This window comes from Pocillopora verrucosa, chromosome 11 (assembly GCF_036669915.1).
Source record: "Pocillopora verrucosa isolate sample1 chromosome 11, ASM3666991v2, whole genome shotgun sequence".
Classification (NCBI taxonomy): Eukaryota; Metazoa; Cnidaria; class Anthozoa; order Scleractinia; family Pocilloporidae; genus Pocillopora; species Pocillopora verrucosa.
This window is the reverse complement of record NC_089322.1, coordinates 15701967-15722324: the sequence shown is the minus strand read 5'-3', so window position 1 is coordinate 15722324 and position 20358 is coordinate 15701967. Positions and strand designations below refer to the sequence as shown.

Sequence of the window (20358 nt, the reverse complement as noted above, 5' to 3'; positions counted from 1 at the left end):
ACACCGAAGAAGCTTTTTAACCAAGAATCTTTTCGTTTCTGCTCACCAGAACCCCCAAAACCCAGAAAATGTGCGGCCTCATTCTGATTACTCTGTTGAAAATGTCACCCCCTCCGCTGGCTCATGCTCACCAACATATACTTAACAGTGCCCCCCCCGGCCTAAATTCAGGCTTTGTCATGAGGGGTGGGAGTGAATAACATCCAAAAGATTACAGGAATGCATCGTCAATTTAATCAGCAAGAATGTAAAACTACTTACAATAAACTTACAATAATCTATATTAAGAATTTTTTTAATCATCGAGATCTAAATTAATCAAAACTAGAATCATGTCCCTCATCGGGCTTACAAAATAAGGCTGTAAAAATTATTCTATATTTTAAATATATAAATATCTATATCTATGACATTTTGGAATGTAATCTTCGGAAAACTAAGAATGGATTTGAATCGATGAAATTTTCATTAAAATATCGAGGCGTTGGACATTACGTTTTATTATTTTGTATCAATTCCACTTCTGGTTACACATGTTCTTATCCTATGATTGTAAATGGCTGGCCTCAAAGTCATCATAAGTCTATAAATCCTCCAGAATTACCTCCCCCCTCCCCTATGATGATAAATAATAAGCTGTCCCAGGAGCCCATTATCCGGAGCTTCTTTCTTTCATACTTACCCTCTGAGTCAACCCTGTCCCGTATCTTTTTATTTTTAGAGGCGCCTTCCACGGGGTTTTTCGCGGGTGTTTAGCCAATCATAAAAGAGCTGTGGTCCTTTATTGTTACGTCACATGCAGGCGGCACGAAAGCATTTTAATAATGGCGAAAAGCGTGGAAAGTTTACCATTTTTTGGGGGGTGTTATGCGAACGTCAGCGTGTTTTCGCAGGAAATTGAATAACACCCATATATCTCAGTTCTAAAAATAAAAAGATACGGGACAGGGTTTACTCAAGGGTAAAATTGGTATGGAAGCTCCGTGTAATGGGCTCCTGGTTGTCCTAGACACAAATTGTTCAGGTGACAGTTCTAAGATATATAGAAATCGGATAAATAATATTAAAAAAATTAGAAATGTGACTCGACAATGGTATATGGTCTCCTGTATTGCATACTTCAATCAGGTTCAACCCATTTTGAGACACTGTTTATGCATGAGCGATTATATATATGTACTCCTATACAAGAAGCCTCTTAGTATTCTTTAAAAACAAACAAACAAACAAACAAACAAACAAACTTCTTGCATCTCTTAAATGAATAAAGGGAAAAATAAAAACAGAATTAGACTGCAAATAGCGGCTACGCTTTCATTTTTAGTCGTTTTTATGACGGGTAAAAACAAAGACATTATTTTTCTTCCAATTAAGTCTTTCGCATCCATTGGGAATTAAGAGGTACATGAACCCTGTTGTACCCGGCTGGGACATTAGCCGGCAATGACATCCCGCGACGGAGCCCCAGTTCGACGGCTTTTTTTTTTTTTGCCTGACCTTCGCCATTTTCTGTGCGCCCACTTTTTCGTTTGTTCCAACTAACAGAAAACCTGTCACGGGCTAACTATCCTCTGGCAAGGTACTCTATGGAAAAGATCCTTCGAACTGTCCTTGTTAGTAGAAATTCATTTAATTCAAAGTTCCTCTGACTAAGTGTGCGCACTCAAACTTGATCTGGGACTACATCAGGACGTGAACCCAACGACGGCGGAGATTCAGCAGCAACAAAAGTAACTGTCTCTTTTCGTGGTGGTTTATCCATCATCAACGACGAAGATGGTGTATAAACAGCATTCTTTCCCTGCGTATTCGACCTAGGGTATCCCGTTTGAGAATCGGTCTCCGTAGGCCGGAAATTCAATCCTTTACCAAGCAAGAACCACTTCCATTGACTACGTACCTCTTGGTGCCGTAAACAGTGAAAGTAGAAAATCAAAAATCCTTGAAGTGAGTTAAATATGCAAAAAAGATAGTCAAAGATCAGCTGTGCACTTGAAACAGCCAAGGCTCCAAAGCCCCAGGTCAATCCCAATAGAAGCAAAATTGCGATGGAGGTGCGTGCTCTTCGGTACGATGAAGATTTTTTCTCCGCAGAGACCAGAGCACCAGAATGCTTAAGAGCACGAATGGCCAGAATAAAAACTACGAAGTTGATGAGGATTACGAGAAGAATAGGAGCAAACTGAGCAGCTTGGAAGGGCACACCAAAAAGTACACAACTGCGCGAAAATAAAAAGAGGAATCAGGTTAATATAATTATTTTGTTCCTTATCAGCAATGAGAGTGTTGCGCGTATTATTGGAAAAAGTTTGGGGGCGGATTCAGAAATTTTTGATAGGGAGTACAAAGTGTGATTGAGACAAGACCGGATTTTTTTTACAACAAAGCCTAAATAAGCTTAAAGATATTTCACGACGGGTGGATTTGAAATTATCATTGTTGAATGATGATAAGCGATCCTGCCACCATTGACTTTTCACTTCTGCCGCGCATGTATTACATTAAATCTTGCTCACCGCATCACCTCTTTTGAGAGACACGTGGGACGGTAATTAAACATTTAAGGATGGCGGTTTGGGAGAAACCCGAATATAGTATCGAAATTTATAATTAAAGGTTTAATGATGCTGGGTTTTGAGAAACACAATAACTAAGGGGTTGAGAAAGTAAGAAGCGCCATGACTTACACATCTTTGTTGCCATAGTAACTTGTTGCTGCGGACAATGTGACGAGCACTGTAATAGCAGGCACGCCCCAGGCCACCGCGGACGCCTTAAGCATGAATTTTGACTGATAAGTGCCCATCACTTGAACAAAGGACATGTACATGTTATATCCCTCCACACCCATCCACATCACGGTCGCCAGAGCGAAATAGTGGAGAAGAACTGCTACAATACGACAACCCAAAAGATTCTCAGTTTGCGCTGCGCCCGCGATGAACACGATCAGAAGTAGCATGAGTGACACACACAAACTCATCAGGATTGGCTGTTGGTTGGTTTTACGTAAATTCCTGCGGAGGAGTGAGGTTAAATCCAGTAAACACGTTTTAATTTCGATCGTAAAATTAAGACTTAAATTTTTTTTCCTCAGCCACGTATACGACACGAATTATACAAGCGAACAGGAGCCCGTTATCGAGGAAATCATCACTCTAACAATGAACTGAATATCATCTAGCATCTTGTTATCACGAGCTAGATACATCAAACATCACTGGCCACCACATTAATGGCGGATCAATATCAGTATCTGAGAAACTGCGCACCAACCTGGCCCGACTACAGTCACCTGAAAACAAGTTAGAGTTAACGTGGGGTTAGGGGAGAGGCAGGTGCGAAGTTTCTCAGAAACTGACATTGATCCCTATTTTCTCTAGCAAGTCCTGCTCGGTTTTCAGAGAGGGAGAGATAGATACTTGGACTGATAGGATCATTGCACAAACCTGAACATCGCGTACGTCACCAATGTGAGGGTAAGTCCGACCAATGAAATTGCACAACCTATGTAAGAGATGATTGACAAGGCCTTGGCGTGTTCCTCAGCGTGCTTCTTTGGACCACCAGCAGAGAATAGGACTGCAAAGTTAGTCATGTGATCACAGTGACACAATATCCGGCCTGCTTCGATCTTTACTTGTCTGCATCCTCGATCGGACCAGTTGCCCAGTCCCCCTGGAAAGACAAGAGCAAGGAAATAGTTGATATTTATGGAGTTTCTCACTTTCACCGACCACTATCTATACCTGTGACATACGCTTCGGAAATATGCGACCAAAGGTTCAAGGTAAAGTGTTTACAAAATAAAAGGGAACAAAGTTTCAAGTCAGGATATTTTTCTCGTTTATAATTCTTCCTCAGCTAACCGTTAACAGATAATTTCGACGGGGATCCTCTTCAAGCGTTCAGCTCGCATTTGAGGGGGGAGGGGGGGGGGGAGGAGAAGCCAGGTTACTTGCAAGTAACTGAAATATTTTCTCACTTTCTATCGAAAGAAAGGGGGGGTACAACCTTTGCCTTGCTCAAATGAAAACCAGCAATGACGTCTGTTGGAACCCTCTACTTACAGAACCTTACTAATACAATTGCTTAAATCTTTGGGCATCTTCGGTTTCCTTGAAAGAAATTAACCGTGCTGACACACATAGAGTAAGTTAAGGAAAAGAAAAGGAAATTATTAAAATATAAAATAGTTAAAAAGGAAAGCAGGTAAAGTTTCTCACCCATGGCATCAAAGTCCCAAAATACACATACAGACTCTCCGTTGGTTGTGTCTACTTCGACTGCAGGCTCAAAAACCAATTCAACTGGTTTGGTAAGGTTTTCAATGGTCATATCCTTCACGCTACTTGAAATAACTCGACTCACAATTGAAGAATTCTCCTGTCCACTTTCTTCATCAACCGGCAAAACCGGTTGGAAAAACTTGTCATTCTGGTAAATCACAAAACCGATCTTTACTGCTTTACCGGAAGGAGCCTTGTTCTCAAAAATCACTTCCGGTAACGTAATTGACGTTTGGACGTCTGCCATCGGAAGTTCATCATTAACCATGTTGTCCGAAGTCAGTTTGTTCGGGTCAGCAGTGGGTGGTTTGACAGCAAGAGACATGCCTGTAAAAGAGCCTGGGTCCACACGATTTGATTGGATAGCAACGCTTGGAGCGATAAGACGCCGAGAGTTTTTGCCCTCTGAGAGTGGAAGATTTCGGGCCACTTTATCCAACGCCCGAATAAACCTTAAATAATGAATTCATAAGAAAAAAAAGAATAGAACGTAAAACCTCAAGAAAAATAGGGAAAATAATAGGGGCGGATTTAGGAATTTTCTAGGAGGCGGGGTAGGTAATGTTTTGATTCAGAAAATATGAAATAATTATTTCGTTGATGTCGTTGAAATTTTTTTCTGAGCTGAACTAGGCAAATAGCTGAACTAGCTGAACTATGCAAATAACTATTTCAAGATAAGTTTGTTTCATCGTAAGGTTGGAATAATTTTGATTTCAGACAAGTACTTAGGAACTGGAGGTAGAAGGAACGAAAAAGTAGAAGGAGGAATCCGGACCCCCGGACCCACGGACACCCGTACCCTTCTTTTGAATCCGCCAATGAATAAGATTCCTCGGCGTAAAGTTTGAAACACACAATGATGGAACCATACTGGGATACCAACATTCGCCGACGAACCTTTTACTTACAGTTAAACAATCGAACCTCGAGTCAGATCTACAAACGTCGGTGGCATGAACTTACTTGGAAGAAGATTTACTGGTTCGTTGACTCTCTTGTAAATCTTTCTTTTTCATCTTCATCACATTGTCGATAACATCTACAACGTCTTGGGCGGTCTTAAAGGGAAAATTTTATAAACAAAATAAAACAGACGATCAGTTCCCTCTTGATAAAGTACTTTTCTCAAGATATTGATGATTGTGCTTTTGATAAACTTTGGGCAAGGAAACTGCAATAAATAAAGTGATGTTCTGAACGCTACTGTTACGTTCCACCCTTTCTTTCTCTTTCTCATTTGACTTTCAGTTCTTGCTTTTACTGAAAAAGTCAGTGTCGTTGCAAAGTCAAATGTTCCCAAAAAGTCCGGCAAAAAGGCTTGCGGTTATTCTTCCTGGTCAATGCAATAAAAAGAATTATTGTTTTTTTAGAGGGCACGGTAACGAATCTTGCAATCTGATTGGTTCTTTACCCGGTCAGTATTTTCCTATCTCTGCCCACGGGCCACGGTAACGCTTTCGTGAGTCGCCGAGTACATCCCAACTTTCGTTTTCATTTTTCATAAATATACCTCGTTTTCCGGCTGGGCAGTATTTTTAAGCAAACACGTCGGTCACTACCTCAAGCCGATAAATAACTTATGAATCCTCTCTTTTCTCTCTATCAAATCACTTTGGTTGACAGAAAAATATTGGTTTCAGAATGAATTTGTATAAACAATAGTGTCATTACGTTGGTTGACAAGCGGCCTAAAAACCTTCTGCAATTAATTTTAATCGTTCACAAAAAGTACCCAGAAAGTTGGAACGTGAGGTATTTGGTTACAGTTAAACTGAACGATGGAACTTTCATTCATTCAATATCTGAATTTTCTCGAGCAATTTGTTCATAGTGAAAGAGCGAGCGAAGTTTTAATTTAAGTTCTACAACAAATATACGCTCCTGGTGAGTCTTTCCAATTCCGTTCAATTTGGACATTTGTACCTTAAATTACACAACAGAAATTGAAGGAATTTTTTGAGAAAAGGCCGCATTACATTCCCTTGTGTCTCGTTGGAGTGTGCCGTTCGAATTTAGTTTTTGTGAAGGAAAGATCAGAGTTAAACACGCCATTACAGCAAACAAACGAGCAAACTCTCACAACTTCAAAATAAAAAGATTGAATTTACTCACAATTAATTTCCTCGCCGTTTACTTAATGAACAGAGGTAAATCTTCGTACATGAATGAATCGTCGATGAGAGTGAATAATAGTTTCCGTTAGATCATTAACTGATTTTGAAGAAAACATTGTCGTGACAGTCCTTGCCAAACTAGTTCTGTTGGTTTTCAAATGTTCCTTCGCTTTTCTTTTTCTTGCGCGCTCTCTAATTGACAGGTGTCAGATTGTGACAGATACTGGTAAAAATAATGTTTCAAAGTTTGTTTGGAAGCCTTTTAAATCACCTTTATCGTTACGGAAATTAAAATGTTTCGCTGAGGCATCTCTCTTAAATTTGCATCACCTCTATTTAACTACCATTTACCCACTCAAAAATTTTTCAGTTTATGGAAGATCTTGCCGTATTTACGGCCATAAATCATTCGGGTTCTTTCGGAAAGAATTTCGTCAAGTTTAAAAACAATAAATATGTTATTTACCGGCTAAGGGTCGGTCCGTATAGTGAAAAACTGTGACCTCGGTCTTGAAAATGCTGCCCTCGGCCTACGGCCTCGGGCAGTATTTTCAAGACCTCGGTCACAGTTTTTCACCATACGGACCTCCCAGCCGGCAAATAACATATATTTATTTTTTGGCATAAGGTATTTTTTGCAACGTCTGCATACTGCTAGTCGTGGGATTATTCCGTTCGTTTTTCGGACGGACCGACTTTATTTCAATTCTGATTTGATTTTTGCTGTTTCCAGCCGTCTTTGGACCACAGCGTCTGATTTCGGTTGGCTCCGCCCGAGTTTGGCCATTTATTTTCTGTTCGTGTTTTTACCTCATTTAACGAATCATCAAGTAACACAACACTGTCTATGACGTCAGCTATCAGCACCGCGTCAGCTTCGTTCATGTCATCTGGATCCGACGTAAGAACTTTCACTTCTTTAGTTACTTTGGCTGCGTTCTGTTTGTTCACTTTTGTCTGTGAAATTGGAAAGAAAATAGTTAATTTACGATCTTTCTTCCTCTAAAAGAATAGTGTTTAATCCGCACGTGAAATTGACTGAAAACAAAGATGTGTCCGTACGAGAAGGAAAGGTTACCAAAAAATCGAAATCTTGGTTTTTGTTTTCGAACTACAAATCGTTTAGGCTAAATTTCCGCCGCCCTCTCGAGTCCGGACTTCGCTCCTTCCCGTGGGGGGAGAAGCGCGGGCTCGTTTTTCCGAACAGCGGCCAGTAATCGAGCTTACATATCGGTAGGCGGGAAGAACATTTCTCTAGCATGGTCCCTGGAACAAAAATTTTTAAGGTTGTACCTCGATTTTATTCCATAGTTAGAGTAACAACAGATATATTGAAGTAATGACCTACCTTTGCGATATTGTTAAGTTTATTTGTTCTTTCAGATTTGAATTTGCAGAGGCTCACATCCGGGCTCTTCCACATACCACCTGTCGTAAAGTTTCCGCCACAAGGGCGCGTGGCATTGGCCGCAGGCGGACCATACGGGCAACTTACAGGGGACGAAGTTCCACCAATCACAGATAACTGCCACTCAAATATCCCCATAATAGATTTTTTGCCGGTTTCTTTCGACAGACAGTGAGCTGTGAAATAAAGGAATTCGCACTTTATAGGGATAGTATCATCGTTCTGGAGATTTTCAGTTAGTGCTGTGACCAACGAATAGTGGTTGCAACACCAAAAGAGTTTAAACACTGACAGGAGCCCATAATGAGCCCCTGACAAACATGCAATAAAAACTGAAGGAAAACGACCAAATATTATCTTGCCCTATATAAAAGCTTCCCTGAACTTGCCATCCAAGGCTATTGCAATTTCAAGTGAATGGTGGTAACACAATGATTGCCAGCTGTGTTCATCACGCAATGTTTACACTCTCTTTAGTCATGCAATAGTACTCGATTAGCACAAGAACTCTTTGTGGTCACGCAATACTTACTAGCACTCCTTATCGTCACGCTATTGCGTGAGACCTTCAATGGTTGCAGTATGTTATCCATGGTACGCTTATCAGCCAGTAACGCCTCTAGTTTGCTGTAGTAAGGAACGATATCTTCATTTGTAGCTGAGCTGTAAATCACCAAGTCGACCCCCACTTTATTAAACGAGTCCCTGTGCATTGAGAGAAAACAGCATGTCACTTTTGAAGAAGTTATGTTATTATATTGTGGGTCATTTTTCTTCCACCGAAAATATTACTTATACTGGTATAAATTTCCTGCAAGGTCAGCTGCAAGGATTTTCTGATATCTCAGCGAGTCTATTGGGAACACATATTGACGGTTCAGACGTTTTTCTTTCCTTCGTTTTGTCCTTATCATCATAGTTTGTGACAAAGAAAAAATCTAAGATCTAAGAGAAATTCGAACCATGAAAAATAAATTAGATGAAGGAAGAGCAGAAAATGACAGCACTCACCTGAATTTTACAAGTTTGACAACATAATTCCACCCAGGGTTTCCACTGTTGAGGTAGTTTAGCAGCTGGAACAGAGAAAGAACGAGCCAAAATAAATAAATAAATATGTTAGTAAATAAATAGCCTGATCAAAAGAGGAATGGAATAGGCAGGATCAGGCAAGAAAACCTTCCGTTAAGTCCTCAAGATTTAAGTCCCTGCCTGATTCCTCATTTTGCAGCTGTTGTTTGATCCCGTCACGTAACGCAATTTCTGCATTGCACGACGAAAACATACAACGGCTGCTGAGGAGACAAAATTCCTTCATCGTGAGGACTTTATTTTAACCCATCCCCGATTTAAAGTAAATGTCTCTTCGTCAGGAGTATCTTGAGACCACGAAATTACCCACACGAAGAATGGATCCCTGATTCATGCCTCTCCTTAGATTTGAATCATCTAGTGGATATTTTCCAGATCCTTTAAATCAACTTACTTTTCTTTCAATTGTAATCTGCATGACTGAATAGCTTGAGCTTCTCGGATTCAATAAATCATCCTTGAACTTTTCATTAACGATTCGAAATGATACTCTTGATGTAAAAGTATCTGGAGAAAAAAAGTATACGTAATAACTAAAATTACCATCTCCAAAGAAACTGTCAAGACATCAAAAATAGCGTCATTATACTACCACCATCGTCATCATCGAAATCAACGAACTACCAAAAAACATCGCAATTTCAATAAAATTTTTTCTAGCCACTAGCTTCAGTTCTTCTATCTGAAGCGCTTATTTTACGATGCACAAAGAAAAGAGCTCTCCAATTGATTTGTTGATGAAAAAGCGCGCCACGAGCAGTTGCATTTTTCCACCGGGCGACCTCACCCCTACAGGTCTCAAAAACGTTTGTTGTCTTTCTTCTCGTTATCGACGTTACTGTCGCAGTAATCATCGTTTATTTACGTCATCTTCGCTGCCGATGTCAGAAGTCGTTTTCTTCATCGTCATTGTTCCGTATCGTTGTAACCGTCGTGGTTATTGTTCGTTCGATGTCGTTATCATCGTCGTTCGCATTTACACCGTTAACGATGTCCTCATCCTTGGTGATCGTCAATGTTCGTTATCGTCGTTTTCATTGTTGTGACTATGGTCGTTGTCTCTTTACGTCATTACCGTCTTACATACCATCATCCCAAAAGCAAGTGCTGCTCAACTAATGTTTCAGTGACGTAAATTTGTGAGGACACTTACCCTTCATAGTGACTAAAGCTGATGCAGTGGGTCTGCTAGTCAAATACGTCGAGAAGCGGCAGTAATAGTCACCTTGATCACCATACTGAAAACTGTCAATCTTCAGTTGGCTACCCGATTGTCCAATTGGCATTCCGTTCTTAAACCACATGACCGTCAAAGGCAGTGAACTGGAAGCGTTGCATTTTAAAATGACTTTAGCGCCTCTTTTCACAGTCTGAGGGTTTGGGGCCACGGTAATAACTGGTGGACCTGTGAGCATAAAAACAAAACATCAATATGATAAGTTAACACAAATGGACGAGAGGAGGAAACAAACCCAATCATGTTAACAATCCAGCCACTTGACGAAGACACGTGGTGGTATCTTACTCATACCAAAAAAGGCTGACACATGACTTACCAATACACTTTGAGTATATCCTTGCCAAATTTGCTAGATTATGAGGATCAGAAGAACATTCCATTTGCAACATCTCACTTGAGTTGAGCCGCTTTAGCCAATCAAATAAAGGCCGTAAGCACTCTTTACTTGGGCAGGAGTCAAGTCCCTTGACGGAAGAAGCATTCTTTGGACATCCCTTGGAGGCATCTTTATAAAAAGCTCGAATTTCTTTGCAATTGTCGCGTGAAATAAACTTGATCTTGGCAGTGTTTTCAGTTTTTCCCCACTGATCGCTGTCCGTGACGCGAATTTTTACATCAAAGTCGTCACCATTTTTAAACTGAAAATCGTCCGTGACTTCAATTCCCCCGGTCAGACGGTGAACACAGAAATAACTCATTGGCTTAACAGTGCCAGCACCTTCACAAAAGTCGTCAATGTCGCGCCGTTTCCGTTTTGACTCACTGCGTGACAACTGTTGTTGCGTGACATTCTCCATGTAAAACAACAACGGTTGAACCAAAGACTCTAAGCGCCCCGTGACAGTAACATTCGTGACGAGAGTTTCAGATTTGATGTCATAAGGCAGATAAACGACCTGGTCACTGAGCTGCAATGGATTTGTGTCTGTAAAGTAGAAAATAAATCAAGAAAATATACATGAGGCTGATTTTGACAAAGTAAAAACGAAAAGAGAACTAGTAGTGAATGGATCCTTGCTCCTGTACACTCTTTGATTTACGTTATATCTATTTCACTTACACCGTTTTGTTCAATGTCATACCTGAGCAATTGGACTCGCTTGTCATTCCTGTTTTTCCAAATGTCTGTTTCTTTGCTGGACATTTTTTGCATGACCTTTGACCCTGCTTGTTCTGATAAGTGTCTGATGGACAACGGTCACATAGACTACCGGAAACGAATTTAAACCCAGGCAAGCAGCCTAAAGAAAGAAAGACAACAAAAATTTACGTCTGTCTCGGCTTAGATTTGAAATAAGCTTAATTAATCACCAATTGATGCCACTTTTGCGCGTGGAGTGCCACCAAGCGCAGACAATTCACCTCTGTATTGTCAGGAGCCGCTAGCTTGTAGAAATCTGATGAAATTAGAAGATCCTCGCAGCTAAGAACACTACTGAAACTAGTAGTTGTAAGTAGGACCTGAAAAAAATTTCAGGCCCGTACGGGATTTGAACCCATGACCTCTGCGATACCGGTGCAGCGCTCTACCAATTGAGCTAACAAGCTCAATATATCTCATATATCTAATTCTTCATTCACTCGGATGTTTATTTGTACCCAATTCATTGACCAGCTCCCAGTTGGCTTGTTAGCTCAATTGGTAGAGCGCTGCACCGGTATCGCAGAGGTCATGGGTTCAAATCCCGTACGGGCCTGAAATTTTTTTCAGGTCCTACTTACAACTACTAGTTTCAGTAGTGTTCTTAGCTGCGAGGATCTTCTAATTTCATCTTTCCACCGCAGTGCAAATATGTGAATTTTCATATATCTAATTCTTCATTCACTCGGATGTTTATTTGTACCCAATTCATTGACCAGCTCCCAGTTGGCTTGTTAGCTCAATTGGTAGAGCGCTGCACCGGTATCGCAGAGGTCATGGGTTCAAATCCCGTACGGGCCTGAAATTTTTTTCAGGTCCTACTTACAACTACTAGTTTCAGTAGTGTTCTTAGCTGCGAGGATCTTCTAATTTCATCTTTCCACCGCAGTGCAAATATGTGAATTTTCATATATCTAATTCTTCATTCACTCGGATGTTTATTTGTACCCAATTCATTGACCAGCTCCCAGTTGGCTTGTTAGCTCAATTGGTAGAGCGCTGCACCGGTATCGCAGAGGTCATGGGTTCAAATCCCGTACGGGCCTGAAATTTTTTTCAGGTCCTACTTACAACTACTAGTTTCAGTAGTGTTCTTAGCTGCGAGGATCTTCTAATTTCATCTTTCCACCGCAGTGCAAATATGTGAATTTTCATATATCTAATTCTTCATTCACTCGGATGTTTATTTGTACCCAATTCATTGACCAGCTCCCAGTTGGCTTGTTAGCTCAATTGGTAGAGCGCTGCACCGGTATCGCAGAGGTCATGGGTTCAAATCCCGTACGGGCCTGAAATTTTTTTCAGGTCCTACTTACAACTACTAGTTTCAGTAGTGTTCTTAGCTGCGAGGATCTTCTAATTTCATCTTTCCACCGCAGTGCAAATATGTGAATTTTCATATATCTAATTCTTCATTGTAGAAATCTGTTAGATTTCTTTGGCTCAAAAACATTGTATAGATGAAACACCACAATTAAGCGCGTTTAAGTTTGTTTGAATTTTTTAAAGCTTTTTATTGGAGGTTAAGGTGGGCTCGACTTCCATCATTCTCTCGATTCTCGTCTTCGATCTTCCCGAGAAGGTCTCTTGTGGGGAGGAGCGTCGGCTCATCCCTAACCAGCGGATGATAATCGAGCCTGGCTTAGAGGTTCGGTTAGAAGAATACAGTGGTCAAACGTCTGCGCATGTTCTATAAGAGGAGTAATCTCTTGGGTACAAACATTGAAACGATTGGTGTCACACAAGGCGGCCCTTCCTAGTGCCTTCAGGCTTTTCAAACTCACAAAACTATAAATCAAGACATTTCAAAAGCGAATAAAGTTTTCTGTAGAGCCCGAAACTGATTGTAAATCAACAGAACATCCTAATGAAATAATATTTATGTCAGAGTAGTTTAAAGTTCTCCACTTCCCTACTTCTAGTTCTCTTTGCAGCTTTCTGTGAACATTTCAGCTCATTTTCGTGAATTTTGCGTAGAAGCGATATCTTTACATTTTTCTTTAAATTTTTCCCAGGAACTTGGCGGACGACCAGCCGAAACTATTTCATTTGTGCATGCCTCATGTTTGACCGCTGTATTATTTACTGGTTGTTGGTAACTTACCACACTTGGCGCTGTTAATCCGTATTGAGCCCGCAGCACAGCAAGGCGGCGGTATATCTCCACCACAGCATGATGTCGTATTTGATATTGAGGATAAATTGTAGGTGGAGTAAGTCGTATCTCCTTGCTTTATTTTTGGAGTATTTGAGTCTAAAAATTGCTTGTAGTTAGATAGAGTACTGATACAGTCAAACAGCTTCTTGGAAACTTCATAATCTGGCACACTTGTAGATGCTGTAAATATCAGTGGTATTCGAAAAAAAACATTTCTCACTCCTGGGGGAGAGTTGTCTATATCTTTCCTGGAAACTGTAACTTCTTTGCACTCGGGGATAGTTGAGAGAATGCTGGAAATTGCGTTAAAAAGACCGTTAAACGTTCTTTTGGTGTTACTTATGGTGCTACTTGTGAGACCTCCCTGGATTTGATAGTGAAATGTGATGTCGACCTCGTAACATCTTTTCACATCGTAGTTAGCAATCAGTGAAGCATCTGAAATCACAGGAAAAAACGTAGAATTTGTTTAAAATGACCAATTACAACAAACAATAGACTCTTGTTTACATACATTTTTTTCTTGTCTTTATCTTAGTTCTTAAAACAAGAAATTATTCATCGCCGGTGGGGATGTATTTTTGGGGTCACATGGTTTTCAGGGGGAACGGGAGGGGATCAGTTGTCGCCAGGTGAGTGTAATCACATTATCACATAATTTGCGATTACAGTTATCTATCTGCGCGCAAGAACACAGAACAGAACCGAGTGAAATATGCATCTGTAGTATGTTGTGAGCCTTTGAGGAGAACATTGATGGTTGTACTCTGATGATTCGTAATTCACCTTGCTATGGAAAATCTACAACACACCATTCTTGTATCTCACACGAAATATTGAGAGCGTTAGGTAAGAAAAGAACCTTAGCGTAAAAGAAAAAAAAGTTTTTCAGAGATGTCGAGCAAATGGAAGGACCTGCGGGACGACACTTGTGATGTCACAAGTCTACCACTTACTAACAATCCTGTACACGTCTTGTGCCCAGCCCCCACCAGTTCCTCTTACACATTTGGTCGAAGTTCCGTACTTTTTGTACGTCACACGAGCCAGCGGTCCTGACCAGCATTCCCCTCCATACTGCACTCCAAACACTAAGTACCCAGCACTCTTTGCGGCCTGCGCACATCTCTGAGTAGCATTGCTATCAAACCTCCAGTTGCCAAGCATTTCTGGCATGGCTCGTGTACGATTGTCTTGAAAACATCCAAGGTGGAAAAAGTTGACTGCCGGAAATAAAGGTACAGCAGTTTTCTAAGCATTCGCTCTTAAACTGGCGATTTATAGGACTGCAATGCGTAAAGTAATCGTTTTCCCTAGAAGACAGACTGTTTTTTTAAAATTTTTTTTTTTAAATCTAGGTGGGTCAATCTTGTATCAACCGTTTTTTCCTGTTTTGAAAGCGCTGCGGAGTTGGTTTTCTTTAACATTTCGGCGCAAAAAAAACTTGTTGAGGCAAAACTTAAATGAAGGAATACTCTGAAAGCAAGGTAACAGGCAGTTCCTATTCTATGCTGCCATTAGTCACTCAAAGAAATTTCCTTTGTAGGTATCATTTTAGTACAGATGTCCTTTCTTTCAGGCAAGCGGAAGACACCTAGTTGAAACACAAGGGCTGCTATGAAATCATGCAATACAGCCATTTTCAGTATTGTTTTCTTTCAAAACAGCCAATGGATTATGCGTATCAATCTTAGTTGGCACTAAACGTTTTAATCTCGGAGAATAACAACAATAACTAGGCGAGAATGGAAGATTACCCAACACAGACATTTAAGACAACTTAGAGCAGAGATGCTAAGACCTTTCAGATGCTTCAAAAAAGTGTCAAAGACTGTTATTCAGGAGGACTGAAATACTGTTTTCAAGTCATTAGTTTCCATTATGGCTTCCATAGTTACTAAAAACACATCAAAAACTAAAACCTTAGATAAGCAAAAATTTGAGCCTAGAATTTCATTTTAAGGGGAGTGGGGTGGGTCAGGCAATAGAAAAATTACCATAATAGCAGATGTACACATTGTTTCATTCTTAAAATTTAAAAAGTCCTTGTGGTATGGTAGCGGTAGTAGCAAAAACAGCACAGGAGTATGTTTTCAATTTTGCTTCGGATTTTTCTGCCTAATATGTATGTTTACTTTCTGTCAGTCGTGAGAAAAGTCTGGGTACTAATGACCTCATCGTTCATGGCGCGACGTCTCACAAACATGAAAGCACGGCTCAGGAAGTAAAATTTATTTGATCAGTTAATGTACATTGTTGTTATTCCTTTTATCAAAGTAAGAATTAAAATATTTTTCAGCTACACTGTACAGTTCTCGTGATCAAACATTTTGACATACAAAAATTTTAAAAATGCTTACAATGAACCAAATAATGACATTGCCAAATGCTAATGGTCGGTACAATCTGTAAGGAGAGACGTTAATTTATATGCGTTTTCGATATGCTCCATCGACGCGGCTTTTAAAATTTTTACATTCAATGAATGTCACTTCTAGAATATTCATTGCTTTGTTTTTAGTCTCTAAAATTAACGCTTACCCAACCCGTTAATTCAGACAAGCGGCTCTAATGAATTCTAACATGTTATGTAAGATTTACCGAATTTGCGAAAATCGCATCGTCACGAAGGACCAAAATGATAAAATCGCTATTCTCACTGACAAATTTTGAGGAGTAATAATCAATAGATCGAGCAAAATATTGTATGGTGTCACGTACGATGAATGAAGTTTACATAATCACAGGCATGAGAGACTGAAATTTCACAATATACTAACGCTACAGATGATTCGTCGATAATAGTATTAATTGCGATTATCTTTTAGCAGTGAGCTATAATAACTAACTAACCCATCAGAAAATTAGGACTGAAACCTCTAGCATAACTTTTTAGTCAAACATTTCACGATATTTGCATGAACTCAGTTCTTTGTTTACATCACGCATGGAATCACTCCTAAATTAAATAAGCCGCAGAGTTATGAATCAGAGCGGTTTCTGAACGCAAAACATGTAAATAAAATAATTTGTTCCTCGTATCATTTATTACCAATCTTACACAAGCCTTTTCATATCAAGAACCAATACCGAGTATTGCAAAACTACAGATGTAAAAGCAAACAGCGATAACGCTCACGAATGCTAACGCAGCAATACGTATTCACGCCAGCGAAGTAGTTCGTTTGCTGATGTATGGCTATTGGAAACAACTACTAGAGAAATCTTATATAACAATGTAGTTATTTCTTCCATGGTAAGACAATCTCCCATAGTGGGGGGGATTCATTGGTCGAACATTATCAAATACTTATGTTCGTACAAGTACATCAATAAATTCTTACTAACCTGAGGTCGATCGTGTTTGAATGAAGAAGAACGTTAACAAAGTTGAAGACAACACAAATGTTCTTTTATCGTACATCCTCTGTATCCTGATGATCCTGATCAAGTGAACGATGAGAATCCAAGTTTCAGTCCTCGCTTTGAAGCGTTCTTTATTCTATAGGGTTATTCCAGACCAGTTTTGTCGAAAAGTTTGACTGAACACGCTTCATACACTCTCCGTCACGACTAAGATGTCTCCTTCTCTCTGTGCAGATGATCTGTACAAAATTTCAGATCAAACAGACGATATTAGTATTTGCAGGCGAATTGGAGACAAATGAACGCCTCTTGACCCGCCGGAACATGACCAACTCGGAGCGAGTCCATAGGGTATTTTTGTTTTTATAACGCAAGGGATCTGGACACTACGAATTGCGTGACTAAGTTCGTTTGCGTGCAAAAGAAGTTCAAAATCTTAAAAGATTTTAAGGGTAAAGCTATCTCCTCTCACCTTATAGTCAAAGTTGATCGTTTTGATATTTTATAGTTATCAATAATATCTTTAGAAAAACAGCGTCATTGGAAAGGAAACTTCTAGACCATTTTCAGCACTTAATCGCATCTTAAAAATTAACATTTGGTTTCGCATCGGAGATTTTACGTCACTGTAAAAAACGTGGGAATGTTTACAAAGGTTTCGATGCACGTTTTCTTTATTCAACAAGTAAACATTTAAAAAATAAATCTATCAAGAACCTTCTGACCAAGACGGCTTTCAAAGTCCGGAAATTCTTGCTTGAACTCGAAATAGAAATTTTTTAAGTTGAGCGATGTTTCTAAGTTTCCGGCTTCGTAGCCAAAGATTTCACTGGCTCTCGAAAAATTACGGCAAAAATTAGAATTTTCATCGACGGAAATATTGATTATAAAACATCTATTTGGTATGTTTGACTTATCACTTAAAGATATTGCAAAAGATTTGGCGACACATAAGCTCCAAGACGCGAATGAAAATATCCTTTTTCAGAAACTTGGAACCGGACCGGAAATTTAAAACTATATTTGGTATCAACCAACAGTTTGTCGAGTCATTTCAAGGGCCTCTGTTATTGAAAAAATGAATGAAAATTATATCAGATATATTTTTTCTAGTGTTTCACGTGTAAAACTCTGTGGATTAAAATTAAAATATAAATTTCGGAGAGAAAACTTTCAAAAGTTAACAGTTTTGTATCAAGCGAAACTACTTGTGACGTCATGCGTGACATCTTGTCGAAATTTTGTTTTGAACCGTAGGGCGGAAACAAATTACGTGGCCTTGAAATTTCGCTGTCGATGATAACATGCAGTTTTATTATTTTGATAGTTGATTATCTTTTGCATGCCAAATCTTTATTCTATCAGAAAAGAAAACGATAAGAATGAACTGAGACGGAAAAAATTATTACAGGAAGTCGATGAACAAGAAAGTTGCCTTGCTTTCCACGACTAAAAACGACCAAGCAGTTGTGTGAAACTAGGAGTTTTTAAGTTTGATACCCAAAATTTCATTAATTGTGGCTTAAAACAGCATAATTCGACAATGAAAACTTAAAAAATATATACTTTTGAGGCGATTAATTTGCGAAAAATCAATAATGCTTTGAGCATCCATTTGTCAAACAAAAAAGATCTTAATTTGAACTTGGTGTGAAAGGAACAAGGAAACTGAAAGAACGAGCAGAACTTTTCAAAATTCCTATAAAGCAGTATCTTTTTCATCGTCTTACGAATCGAGAACTCCGCTTTGAAGAAATCAGAGAACGCAAGGAAGTTACTGCAAAGAGAATGAGAGGCAATTTATTTTAAGTTTAAACATCTAGATGCCGAAGCTTACCAGCGCTTGAGAAAACGTATTAACAGTTGAAACTCATTATGAAAATAGTAAGCCATCATAATTTAAATTTACATCTCTATTCTTGGACGACATACCTTATACTATCCAGCGACGTTAACTTCCTTTGGTTGCTATGCTATCTGAAACCTCTGGGAAACCTTGACTCTTCGACTGTCTTTACTGAAAAATGAAACCATATAGATTTATGTAGATATCCGTAAACCTTGCCGCTGCTTCGAACGACGTACTTGAAACGCACTTGTGAACTGTCACACAGTTTAAGGAGTGGCCGACAAACGTCATAGTCTATATTTGGGAGCTAGTGTCAAAAAGATTTGCCTAGAAAATTTATTGCTATTGAAAACTGTCAGGCATGAAAATAAGGCCACGAATCCTGAGAAAACAGAATAATAATTTGCTTTAATTGCAACACACGAGGAAAAGTAATAAAAATCGTTCAGTTTTCCGATGGCAGGTTTTCAGCAACTAAAATACCATTTCTTTCTCACCAGCAATTGACATATTTTCGCGTCAAATTTGTCAGGGTGAAAACGGAAAATCACTCAGACAGATTTTCCTTCTTAGACAACAGTTTATACACATGAAGGTCTATTTTGGTTCTCAAAATCTTCGGTTTGTAACAATTCTTTATATTTTTTTTAATCCTAAAACTTCTTTAACAATTGGTTTTTGGTATTTATAATGAAAAAGGGGGATTTCGGTTGCTATATATGTTTACTTTTAAAGGAAATTTGGTCGATTTTCCGGCTTTCTCTTTCTTTAAATAAATAATTTGGTTTTCGGTTACTGTGTCATTAGATCATAGGCTCTATGGTTACTGGCATGATTTATTTGCGAAAATTTTTCAGTTTCGATGTAAATTTTAATCAGATTCCCTGTTTCTAATGGACTCACAAACCCCATTTAACGAGGACGAAAGGTAATTGAGTCGGATGATTAAATTTTCATCGCCCCTTCAAGTGACCCTAGTTGAAACTTCCTACTTGCAATGATCTTATTACGAGACAGGGTAATAACTTCTGCAACGCTGGGAAATAGAAAAATATGTATCTTTTATCGTTATTAGTAAAAAATATAGATGTTCAGCCTTGAAGCTGGTTTTGGCAGTATCTCGAACTTCCAGGATGTCCTCAACGCTTTAACGCCATCAGTCAGGTTGGCGTAAAACACAAGAAGCTAATATAATAATGTGGTGTTGTGCTCGTTAAGTCCTCCCTTAATGGAACCTGGAATATGTCAATCATTAAAAGCACTTTATCCATCTCTGGGTCCTATAAAATATCAGGAGTGCAAAAACTTGCTCTGGTCACTAGAAGGTTTTTTCCCATCGGAATTATACGAGTCCTCAATGCCTTTAGCATATCAAGGAAACCGACCGTATCAGTTGGAAAAATCAACCTGCTGTTTGCTAATATCCGCTCAAAATTAATTTGTGTCACGATTTTCGTTGTCCTCTCTAACCTCCAGAAACTATATTTTAGCGGAGCTCAATCACAATTACCTTAGCAATACCCATTTCGCGGGAATAAATTTTCGCGATTGTCAAAAAATCGCGAAATGAAAGACTTGCTCGTAAAAAATTTTCGCGAAGATTAACCACGCTTAGTTAATGCAATACCCCGCTCTATAATTTTTTAATGTTAACGACATAACAGTCTTGTGTACGTTCCCTCCTCAAGTTTCGTCACG

General features: G+C 39.2%; 1 protein-coding gene across 2 annotated transcripts; it reads right to left on the bottom strand.

Annotated features, from left to right (window-relative positions):
- Window positions 1-299: 299 nt before the first annotated feature.
- On the bottom strand, window positions 300-18900 carry LOC131771120 (adhesion G-protein coupled receptor G4). 2 transcript variants are annotated; one of them, XM_066158730.1, is made up of 17 exons: window positions 18744-18900; window positions 16794-17050; window positions 14402-14668; window positions 13392-13883; window positions 11229-11387; window positions 10463-11071; window positions 10060-10311; window positions 9301-9413; window positions 8826-8890; window positions 8347-8519; window positions 7755-7990; window positions 7217-7363; window positions 5256-5350; window positions 4227-4741; window positions 3450-3678; window positions 2688-3017; window positions 300-2219 (listed from the first exon to the last, which is right to left on the bottom strand). In XM_066158730.1, the coding sequence occupies exons 2-17, from the start codon at window positions 16867-16869 to the stop codon at window positions 1664-1666; spliced, it is 4314 nt and encodes a 1437-aa protein (XP_066014827.1). In that variant the 5' UTR covers window positions 16870-17050; window positions 18744-18900; the 3' UTR covers window positions 300-1663. The 2 variants fall into 2 exon arrangements, with proteins under 2 accessions (XP_066014827.1, XP_058942855.2); XM_059086872.2 differs by lacking the exons at window positions 14402-14668; window positions 18744-18900 and having other exon boundaries at window positions 16794-17149.
- Between the last annotated feature and the right edge of the window lie 1458 nt (window positions 18901-20358).